Raw genomic sequence first — 11,104 nt, forward strand, 5'->3', positions numbered from 1 at the left:
AGACTCCTGGCATCCTCCTCTGTGGGTGGGACAAAGGGCTACAAAGGGTGAAATCATTCCCAGATTGACTGTCACAGGGGCTGATGCCTCATCAGATGCATGGGCTTGTCCTCTGTTTAAAAGGTTGGCCCGGGAGGGAGATACAGCAGCCAGGCTGGTGCTGGACCCTGGCAGGGAGGGATACTCTGTAAATGAGCAAGCTGAAACATCCTCAGACCCACTACAGAGCAGTCCACAGCAGCAGAGAGCCATCTTCTCTTGAGGCTGGCCATTCCAGAGCCACAACTGTCATCCCAGACCAGGGTCTCTATCAGGAATGTCTGTACTGAACTGACCCGGTGCCTCACATCACAGAGAGGAAACTGAGGCAAGGAACGCAATGATGAGTTCCATCTGGGGGTCATGTGCCCTGTCCACCTACCAGGTCAGGGCCTTCCACCTTGGGACATTTTTTGGGTTCTATGGGAGAGACCTTGGGCTTCTGAGTCAGGGCTGTAACAAACTGCAAGGGTGCTGGCCCATGTCCCCTGAGGAATAGAGCTACCTATAGTGGTAGCAACATCTGAGCTGATGGAACCAGACTCACCCACATTGACACAAGCCACCAGACACAAGACAGAAAGCACATCTTATATTTATTCCCTTATCAGGTTTCTAGAAGTCACTATGCCCCATCTACAACTTAAAGAATGACCACAAGGTTCTGAGCTGAAGGAGTCAGAGGTTACAGGGCAAGTCTAGTGAATGCTGATGTGCTGTGGGGTGGGGTGGGGGGCGTGCTCCCAGGATTCCACGGGAAGGTGGGGGCCTGCTGGGATCAGCAGGTGACAGTGACTGTACAGCCAGGGGTCTGTGAAGGGTTCCCAATGCCTACATAAGCAGGGAGGGGGGCTGGTGGGGGGTGGCTGGCGGGAGTGGGGGTTGTGTCTGGTCTAGTGCCCCAAGGCAGCTAGTTAGCTCACTGGCTTGACCTCTTTCTGACCCTAAACTACCTCTGACAAAAGTGAAAGTAGACAGGATACCCCTACTGGGCTGCCACAGACTCTTGGGTTCCTGGGACACAAGAGGCATGCCTGTCTCCTGCAACTGTGGGCCTCAGGGAGACCCTTAACTCCCAAACATCTGTCCTGGGGACACTGTACCCCAGTTTCTTGCACCCCCAGCCGCTCCTTGTACTTGTTTACTTGTAGCTGCCAACTCAAGACCCATAACGACAGTTGCTATTCTACAGGTAAGTATTCTACAGGTAAGTAATGCTTTGTTTGCAGGAAGAACTTAAGTGGTTTGTCCTTTACACTCATTGAATAAGTCACTGTGAAGACTAAAAAGTCCATGTGGGTGCATAAAAAAAAAACCATAGATCTTCATAATACTGGTCCCCTTGAGCCTGAGCCCAGGGTTCTCACTCCTCATTACTGAGATCTCACATATCCGTCAGCACTGGGCCCCAGCCACACAGCAGACAGGCCCTGACAGTCCAGGCCTCTGGATAGGAAGGAGCTTGCCCTCAACTAGGGTCAGATGCTGTGTTCCATGGGGGAGTCCATGCCCCCTAATGCATCAACCTGGAGCTTGTGCACACCTGGGTTTTCATGCAGTCAACTTTGCAGAACCATCTAGAAACAAAACAGCTAGCTCTATTCTGGCCAGCAACGTGGAGACCCAGGAGGCTGGAGTTGAGGTCTTCAGGGGCTGCTGAGACTGGGTGGAGTTGTCCCCTCCATTTTCTGTACATTCTGAATGAGCTCAAGGCTTTCAAGAAGATTCTGTATCCACAGGAAGTCAGGCTTGAGGGCCTTCAATGATGAGGGAGAAGCCCCCGTATGTGGCACATGGGCCATATTTTGCTTTGAGGCATGTCCTGTTGATGCTGCGAAGCCGAGTGCCCCAAACCTCTGAGCCTAACCGTTGTCAGCCGGCAGCAGGTTTTCTGTAGACAAAACCCCACATATCCTCTAGGAGGCCCAGGTAGCTTGATACTGAAGTTAAAGTCAGACTTCCTCCCCCTCTGAAGGTCCCGCAGGGAAACGGTCTCCAGTAGATTTTGTAGGTGCTTTCAGAGTGGTTCAAATGCCCTTTTATAAAAGATGCTGGGACTGAGTCATGTGCCGGGGGAAGGCTCTCCTCCCAAGCTGCTCCTCTCTGTGCTGACGGCTCACTGGAGGCTTCATATTTTAATGATGTTGTTGCTGTCCACTGGAAAGATCTCCCTCGGGGTTTCTGGGAGGAAGCCTCCATCTCTCAGAAAGCCGGACATTCCCGTCCTCCATCACAGCCCATAAGCCTACAGCTCCTTGTCTGCCTCTGTCACCAGGCCCGTGGGAGTCCACTCTGAAGCTATGTCTGACATCCACCAGGTGGCATCTCCCAGAAACCCTGTCCACATCCTGGGCAGAGTCCTGTCAGGCATGGTCTTGGAGGGAAGAGAGAGGAAGGTGAAGGCAGGCCCTGCCTCCTCATGCCCGCCTGTCAGGCAAGCTCACGCTACCGAACCATGCTCAGTGTTTAAATTTTGGAGACAATGAAATGATTCTTCCGGGGACTCAGACTGGTGAGGAGAAAGAGGGCTAAAAACTAGAAGCAGTTGCTTATCGCAGTCACGTGACTGGGTTAGGACCAGGTGGCTCAGAACTCGTTTGTTCCAAAGTGGTCTGACACTAGCTTGTCCACTGGAGTGGGGTGGTGGGTTTCAGCAAACAACAGGCCCCACTTCCACAAGAGGACCACAAATACTACCGCCTCTAACGTGAAAAAGCCAGGTTTGGGAAGGCACAGTCACTTTGAGGTAGTAAAGGTACTTAAAGCCAGGGCTCTCCTTGTGGAAAACCAAATACCTCTGTGGATGTTTTTCCAAAATCGGGATATGAATCCACACCTCTGGAGATGACGGAATCCACCTGCAACTGTTCTTGAAACTACAGAGTATACACCTCCACCAAGGGACTCTGGACTGCCAGAGTCACAGAGTCTATGAGGTCCTGCAGAGCAGAGACAGGAGGGACCTATGACAGACTGTCTGCTGTGCAGGGTCCAGAAGTCTCCACCACAAGACAGGGTTTCTGCATCTCTGGAATCATCAGGTATGGAAAACTACCAACCAAAGGTGTGAAAGGTCAGGATAGCTCAGCCAACCGGCTTCTCCCCGCAGGCACACTCGCCTGTGAGCTCAAGCTGTACGGTCCCAGGTCCTGTGGGTCAAAGCAAAGAGGTTCAGGCTTTGTTGGAGGGTGGGCTCACAGTAGCATCACCCTTCTAGGCTCCTTTTAAGGGAAGATGGATTTCAAGGAGTAAGTGTGCAGGGAGCGGGCTGGAGAGATGGCTTAGCGGTTAAGAGCACTGACTGCTCTTCCAGAGGTCCTGAGTTCAATTCCCAGCAACCATATGGTGGCTCACAACCATCCATAATGAGATTCGATGCCCTCTTCTGGTGTGTCTAAAGACAGCTACAGTGTACTCATAAATAAATCTTTAAAAAAAAAAGTGTGCAGGGAGCACTTAAGATACTTGGTGTCAGAAAGGGAGAGCGGGCTCAGCGGTTGTACTGGCTGGTTTTGTGTGTCAACCTGACACAAGCTGGAGTTATCACAGAGAAAGGAGCCTCCCTTGAGAAAATGCCTCCATGAGATCAAGGTGTGAGGGCCCATGGTGGGTGATGCCATCCCTGGGCTGGTGGTCCTGGGTTCTATAAGAAAGCAGGGGAAGCAAGCCAGGGGAAGCCAGCCAGTAAGCAGCACCCCTCCATGGCTTCTTCTGTGTCAGCTCCTGCCTCCAGGTTCCTGCCCTGACTTCCTTTGGTGATGAACAGCAATGTGGAAGTGTAAGCTGAATAAACCCTTTCCCCCCCAACTTGCTTCTGGTCATGATGTTTTATGCAGGAATACAAACCCTGGCTAAGACAGGAGTTAAGAACACTTGCTGCTCTTGCCAGAGGACCTGGGTTCAGTTTCCAACACCCACATGGTGGCTCACAACCACCTATAACTCTAGCTCCAGGGGATCCAATGCTCATCAGCCCTCTATAGGCTTCTACACTTACATCATACAAGTAAAAATATTAAAAAAAAAAATGAAGCTGCTGTGTGTCCCCAGCTCAGGAGACCTAGCACAGCCTGGCTAAGGAATGTTGCTCAGACTCCACTGGTATTGGCCACAAACAGGAAACACTAGGAAATCTCGTGGGAAAGGGAAGAAGGGTCTGTGAGGGGCTCTATTTAGCTTCCCAGAGTCCTTCCAGCATTTCTAGACTTCCTGGCCATAGAGCCTGCATCGTGGCCCATGTGTAGGATGTGGTGACTTTGCTACTTTCTGGGCCTGTCCTTGGAGTGCACAAGGCTTCCAGGCATATACCTGCCCATAACTTAGAACAGAATGCAGAAATGAGCTATATCCCATCTCTGAGAACTGTCCTTTGGGGGTTTAAATGTGAGCCTGTGCCTTTAAAGGCCGAGTATGCCCCAGCTCATCCATCCCACCTCTGGATCTAGGCTCCATCATCCCCTTGAGCCTGGAATGTGAGCTTCTTGCTGCTAGCTTGGCTCTATTAAAAATGGAGGGTCTAACCCTCTCCTGAGAGGATTCAGGCTGTGTTGCTAAGTATGCTGATACTTTTAAAATTGGATTTTTTTTTTCCACGACAGGGTTTCTCTGTGTAGTCCTGGCTGTCCTGGAACTCGATCTATTGACCAGGTTGGCCTCGAACTCAAAGAGATCCACCTGCCTCTTCCTCCCAGTTGCTGGGATTAAAGGTGAGTGCACCACCACTGACCTACTTTAAAACTGGATCTCAAATGAAATCTTCTCAAAAAGTGTAGGAAGCTGTAGAAACCAATGCATCCATAGGTAAACAGTCAACGAGTCTCACACAAACCTGTATAGCTCCGGCGGGAACGCCTGTATCTGTACACCATGACGAAAATGACAGCCACTGCCCCCAGTACTCCAGCGAGGACGAAGAAAATAGTGCTCATCTCCGCTTTGTGCGGTTCCTGCGGGTTCTTTGTGACCTGGTTTCCAGTGAAACTATCTGCAGGGAAGAGAAACTGGGCTGGGAGTGTTGCTCAGTGGGCACAGCGAGTGCTTAGCATACATCGAGCCCTGGGTTCGCTGCACCACATAAACTGAGGATGGCTGAAAAACGCTTGTAATCCCAGCACTCCAGAGGTGGAGGCAGAGAAGATCAGGAGTTCAAGGTCACCTTGGTTATACAGTGAGTTTGAGGCCAGCCTAGACTACATGAGGCCCGAGCGGTGGTGGCAGATACCTTTAATCCCAGCACTGGGGAGGCAGAGACCAGCCTGGTCTACAGAGAAATCCTGTCTCTACCCAACCTAGCACCCCCAAAAAATGGAAAAGGGAAAATGCTCAACACGTAAGGACCGTGATGGGGAAAGTCTTCTCCATGGAACAAGGGGGACAACAGCTTTCAAAAGGCTTCCTATTGTCATTGTGTGAGTTGTAAAATCTCAGGCTGGTATATGGGTGCTCTTTCGGGCAAAGGTCCCTTGTCCTACTATGAGACTTGGAGCCACTGTCCCCAGGCTTGCAAGGGAGGGGTATATAAGAAATACAGGCTCGCCGGGCGGTGGTGGCGCACACCTTTAATCCCAGCACCTGGGAGGCAGAGGCAGGCGGATTTCTGAGTTCGAGAGTTCGAGGCCAGCCTGGTCTACAGAGTGAGTTCCAGGACAGCCAGGGCTACACAGAGAAACCCTGTCTCGAAAAACCAAAAAAAAAAAAAAGAAAGAAAGAAAGAAAAGAAAAGAAAAAAAGAAATACAGGCTCTTCTGAGGGCGATGCTGTTTGAGGTTTGTACAACACACTGGTGCCCACTAAGAATACCAATATCGTTACCGACCCCAAAGAAGACAGCTATTTACTACCCCACCGCACCCCAGTTTCTGGCCTCCTCTTGCCAGCATTATCCTTCTGCGGGTCACCTATTTGGGACATGACGATCATTCTTCTGATATCTGGTGACTGGCTTGGTCCCTTACCTAGACTGGGACAACTATGGCCTCTGGGAAGGGTCATGTCTTTGTGGTCCATAGAGGACCCAGCCAGCAGCCAAGGCCATCTGAATTCCTTGGGGTAGGAGAAGGGGTGTGAAAGAGAATATAGGGAAGTATTCTAGCATGCCTCCCCCCCCCCCGCAATTCCGACCAAGTTCTGTGGCTGCTGAGGAGGCCCTGGAGATCCTTAGCCCTCATTGGCTAACGACCTCAAGCATCACGTGCTGTGGGTGACAGGCACGCTAATCATCTGCCTGAGGGAAAGTTCTTGTGACAGGACTGAGCAGCAATCACTGTCCCTGCCTTCAGAAACCGAGAGCCTCTCTCATTGCCTCTCTTGGATAGGGATCATCTGTAAGGAGTCTGTTTATGACCCTGGACCTCGCCTAACCTACAACCAGGATGCTCTCAAAGTCCCTCTGAGCCTCAGCCTGGTCCTCACCTGCATGGCTGACGCTGGTGATATTCTGGTGGAGAGCCACATTCTCTACACAGCAGACTACATCCACATGAGGTGTCCAAGGTATCCGTAATGTGCTGACGACGTCGTACAGGCCCCACTCGTTCAAGTAGACAGTGTTATTCTGCAGGGTCTTGTCTATCAGGCTATTGTCTGTCCTGTTGATCCAATACAAGTTGGGCTCTGGGTAGCCATTCTTAGACATGCAGGTGTAGGTACGTTCCTGGCCAGGGTCGGAGCTACCAGAGGTGCTGATGACAGGTGTACTGAAGTTTGCTGTGGGGTGGGGGTGGGGGCAGAAAGGAGGCAGCGGTGAGGGAGGCTTGACCAGTGGAGGATGTCTGACCAAAACAAAACCATAAAAGCTCATGCTGCCTGTGGAGTGAAATGCCTCACAGATATAGATGGCTAAATCGAAACTGGACTGAAACCAATCTGTTCCAGATGCTTGTTGTCTATGAGGAGGTCTAGGGGATTAACTGAATTAACTCCCATCATGCACTGGGAGAATGGATAAGGAGACAAAAGGGGGAGGGGGCATTAGAGGGGATGGATCAGAGCACTGGCAGCTCTTCCAGAGGTCTTGGGTTTGATTCCCAGCACCCACATGGAAGCTCACAACCATCTGTAACTCCAGTCCCACGAGATTAGACTCGCTGTGGCCACCAGGCATGCGCATAGTATACAGACACGCATGCAGACAAAACAACCATACACATGTTTTAAATTAAGGGAAAAGGAGCGAAGAGCCAGCCTGCCCTTTTCTCTGCATCCCGGTCTGCTGTGCGCTGAACAGACTCTACCATACACTCCTGCCGCCATCTGGGCTGTCTGGACATACGTACCTCTCCCTCCAGGATGGTCTGAAACCTGAAACTGTGGGACATCTCTGCCCCTCTGTGGTCTATATCAGGTATTTTGGTCCTAGAGCTGAAATTAATGCAGCTAACAGGGGAATGAGGAGAAAGACACTTGAGCCTGGTGGGTAGTGACAGCTCCCACTCCAAACTCCTGCTCCCTCATGTGGGGCTAGTTTTCCTCACTGGACATACATCTGCCCCCATTAAGAGCCCCATATCCTTAGCAGACTAAAAGCATTCCTCTAAACTCCAACCTCATTTAGATTTCCAGTATCCTTTACTCCTTGGGTGCACACACATTTGCGAACGTGCTGGCTGGGGAGGGCTGCATGTATTCTAGTGTTGTTCTTCCAGAGCCGGCCCCCCCTTTTTTTTTTTTTTTTTGGGGGGGGGTAGGACCTTTCACTGGCCCAAAGCTCAGGAGGCTAGGCTGGCTAACCAGTGATCCCCAAGGGTCCACCTATCTGCCTCCCTAGTGTTAGAACTAGAAATGCATGCTGCGATGCCTGAGTCTAGGCAGGTGGTGGGTTTGAACTAAGATCCTCACGTGTGTATAATAAGCACGCTACCTAACGAGCCGTCATCCCAACCCCAAACCCCCTAGTACTCAGTTCTCAGTATCTACTTCAAGGTGAATCAGGCAACAGAAGACAAAGATGGCTCAATGGGCAGTTCTCTGAAACCGGGGAGGGTCTTGAGTTATGCGCTCTGCTACTCAGAGCTCCACGGATGCACAGAAGCCCACCACCGAGACAGTCCGGAATGGGATTTCCTCAGGACTTTCCCAGAGCATCACGCTAGGCAAAAGCCAGTCTCTGCTTGGAGAGTCTCACCTGCTACATACAGCCTGACCACCTCTTCCAAGTCTTTGTCTAACACTGTAGACTCCCTGAATACCCGGCAGGTGAACTCCTGGGTATCCTGAGGGGTGACATTCTTCAGGTGCAGAGAGAAGTCGCCCTGCTTCATGTGGTCCAATGACAGATGGGTCCTGTTCTTGTAGGAGCTGTTCACATGGATCCCTGGGGACTCGTTAGGCAGGTAGTAAGCCACCACAGCGTTAAGGTTATCAATTTGCCAATAGACATACAGATCATTCAAGTTGAAATGGCTTCTGTGAGGGTCAACACAACCAAGCTTCACATCGTTGCCCACCATGGCATGGACTTCCTTGACCTCAGCCTCTGCAGAGGTTCAAAATCGACACAATGTATTTACTTAAGATTCAAACACCCACCCTGTCCCAACCCACCGAGGCAAGGAAGGAACTCATCACTAAGTTTCATTAGGAGGGCCCGGGAGCGAGCATCCTATAGCAACTCAGGTGTGAGGTGCCAGCTTCCACCTAGTGCCAAGACTGGTCCCTCCCTGGCTTTGGCAGGGTCCCACCCCTAGCTCATCTCAAAGGTGGCTTTTATGATTTACCATGCAAAGAGACCAGGAGGGGCATTCCACTGACCCCAAGCAAGAAATGCAAAGAGAAGTATAAAAGTTTGGACAAACACTTCCCTTTCTGACCACCAACCTTACATATCAACCTAGGGATGGGCATCCAGCTTTTTCCAGTGGGCCTCTGGGGAGGCCGTAGGGGCAGTGGCCAGGGATTCCCTAATGGCCTGCATCTATGCTCCACACAGCCCGAAGCATCCAAACTTACCAGCACGAAGGCTGATAAACAGCAGTAAGAACAGACAGCGACCGGAAAAGAAACCGCTAGAACAACGGGTGAGATTGAGCTTCTTCCAAACAGGCTGGCTGCTTCCCGGGGGCACAAAATAGCAACACCTAGGAGAAAGCATGAACTCCCTTGGAGGAGGAACCCCTGGCTGGTTTTCCACTGAGACCTGAGAATCCAACCAGGAACACACACACACACACACACACACACACACACACAGAGAGAGAGAGAGAGAGAGAGAGAGAGAGAGAGAGAGAGAGAGAGAGTCTGACAGCTCCCAAACTCAGAAAGACAGTTGACTTATGTGAGGAGAAAGGGCTCTGAGAGTTCCCACTTTGAAGTCTGTGCCCCCTCCCTGTAACCTAACCACCTGTAGAAGGACACGAGCTGTATTTAAAGGAGATGGAGACACCTGGTGGCCCCAAAGGAGGCAGGAGAGGGCCAGGTCTGTCTGAAACCAAACTTGATGGGAAGCCATGTTCCAGAACCTTGGTGATACACAAAAGACTATGTCCTGTGTATCTCAGCCTAGTCTCCTTCTCTGACACAGGAGGTCTGGTTGGTGGTGGGAGTGAGGGGGGAGGGGGAGAGGGGTGGTGGGAAGGGCGGGCACTTCACCCTACTCTAAAGCAGCCTTGGATACTTTAGCCAGAGCTGGTCTAGTCTCTCAAAACCATCTGTTCTATGGAGACTCTTTATAGGAGCTAAGACCCTGCAGCGGGTCCCAGACACTTCACAGTTGCCCACACACCTTTAACAAAAGCTCACTCTCCCTCAATGGCAGTCCTGAAATTCTCAAAAAATTATTAAGAGAAATCCTTGGGGAGCCACAGGGACAGACGGGGACACACACACACACAGAGAGACAGAGACACAGAGAGAGAGACAGAGAGACAAAGAGGCAGAGTAACAGAGAGACAGAGACAGAGAGAGCATCCTGCAGCAATGGTCAGTGGGCAAACCACAAACTCAAACCAGCCACTGGCCACCAGGCACTCTGCAGCTTGCAAGGTCTCCCCTTTTCTCTCCCTGGAGACTGTGGTTAGGACACTTGTGGACTGAGGTCCTCACAAGTGGCCAGTGGAGACCAAGCGTCCACGCTACAAGTGCCTGAGGGAAATATTTTAGCAAAAAGCCAGAGTGCAAAACTGTCTCACACACACACACACACACATACACACACACACACACACACACACATACACACACACACACACACATCACACACATCACACCCCTCCCACACCCCTCCCACTTCCCATTTCCCCCTGCCCAGTGTGGATCTGTAAGGGAAGTCAAGTGTACAAGGAGGTACCCTGTCCTCATGCGCTGGGTATCAGCTGGCCTTTGAGGTAACACACATCCTCACTTCTGGGAAATCAACGGGGAGAAGGGCGGCGGCGGCTAAGCCAGTGCCCAGGGTTGCTGGGAGTCTTCACCTTCAGCCCCCGCTCTTGCCCTTCCTCCTCCTCCAAGCCGCCCACGCGCGCCGGGGTCGGGTCCGCGGGTGCAGCAGGTTAGCCCTGCGCCGCCCCCTGCTGTCCATGCCGGCAGGTCCAGGTGTGGCCGCTAGCCGTCGGGAACTGGGGACATCTGCGGCGGTATTGGGCCGCTGCGCTACCGTCGGGCGCTCTCAGCCTTAAGTTCGGGTGCGTCCCCGGCTCCCCCATCCCACTCACGGGACACAACCGCGAACGGACTCACTTGAGCAGCATGGTGCCAGCGCAGACGCCGGGGTGCTAGACGTCGGAGCCCGGGGAGCTGCAGCTGCTGGGGGTTCCGGAGCTCTCGGAGGCCACAGAGAACTGGGCGGCTTCCAGGACTTGGGGCGCGGAAATCTGGGGTTGTTGAGTCTTCGGCGGCAGGACACCGGCTGTAACTGCGCTCGCTAGCGCTGCGCGCCTGGCCAATTAGGCACAGCCGAGATCCCCGCCCTCGGCCCACCCTCCCACCTCATCCTAGGGGCAGGCAGGGAGGCGGGAAGCTCCGCCTCCGCTCTCCCCGCTCCGGAGAGCAGCCTAATCGGCTGCAGGGCAGGATCGGGGAAGTGGGTATGAGTTACAGGTGCAAGGATGTGGGGTGGGTTGTGGATCCCGGT

General features: G+C 52.4%; 1 protein-coding gene across 1 annotated transcript; it reads right to left on the minus strand.

The window, feature by feature from the left end:
• Window positions 1–618: 618 nt before the first annotated feature.
• On the minus strand, window positions 619–10,899 carry Icoslg (inducible T cell costimulator ligand). The gene is made up of 6 exons (XM_028767902.1): window positions 10,711–10,899; window positions 8,986–9,113; window positions 8,162–8,512; window positions 6,451–6,744; window positions 4,868–5,023; window positions 619–3,188 (listed from the first exon to the last, which is right to left on the minus strand). Exons 1-6 carry the CDS (start codon window positions 10,719–10,721, stop codon window positions 3,124–3,126), a joined length of 1,005 nt encoding a protein of 334 aa, XP_028623735.1. The 5' UTR covers window positions 10,722–10,899; the 3' UTR covers window positions 619–3,123.
• Between the last annotated feature and the right edge of the window lie 205 nt (window positions 10,900–11,104).

This window comes from Grammomys surdaster, unplaced genomic scaffold, assembly GCF_004785775.1.
Source record: "Grammomys surdaster isolate TR1022 unplaced genomic scaffold, NIH_TR_1.0 183, whole genome shotgun sequence".
NCBI lineage: Eukaryota > Metazoa > Chordata > Mammalia > Rodentia > Muridae > Grammomys > Grammomys surdaster.

Coding starts and splice junctions, on each gene's coding strand:
- Icoslg (XM_028767902.1), bottom strand. Junction 5,024..6,450: donor CACCAGCGTCAGCCATGCAG/GTGAGGACCAGG, acceptor TCTTCCCTGCAG/ATAGTTTCACTGGAAACCAG. Junction 3,189..4,867: donor TTCCCGCCGGAGCTATACAG/GTTTGTGTGAGA, acceptor TTTGACCCACAG/GACCTGGGACCGTACAGCTT.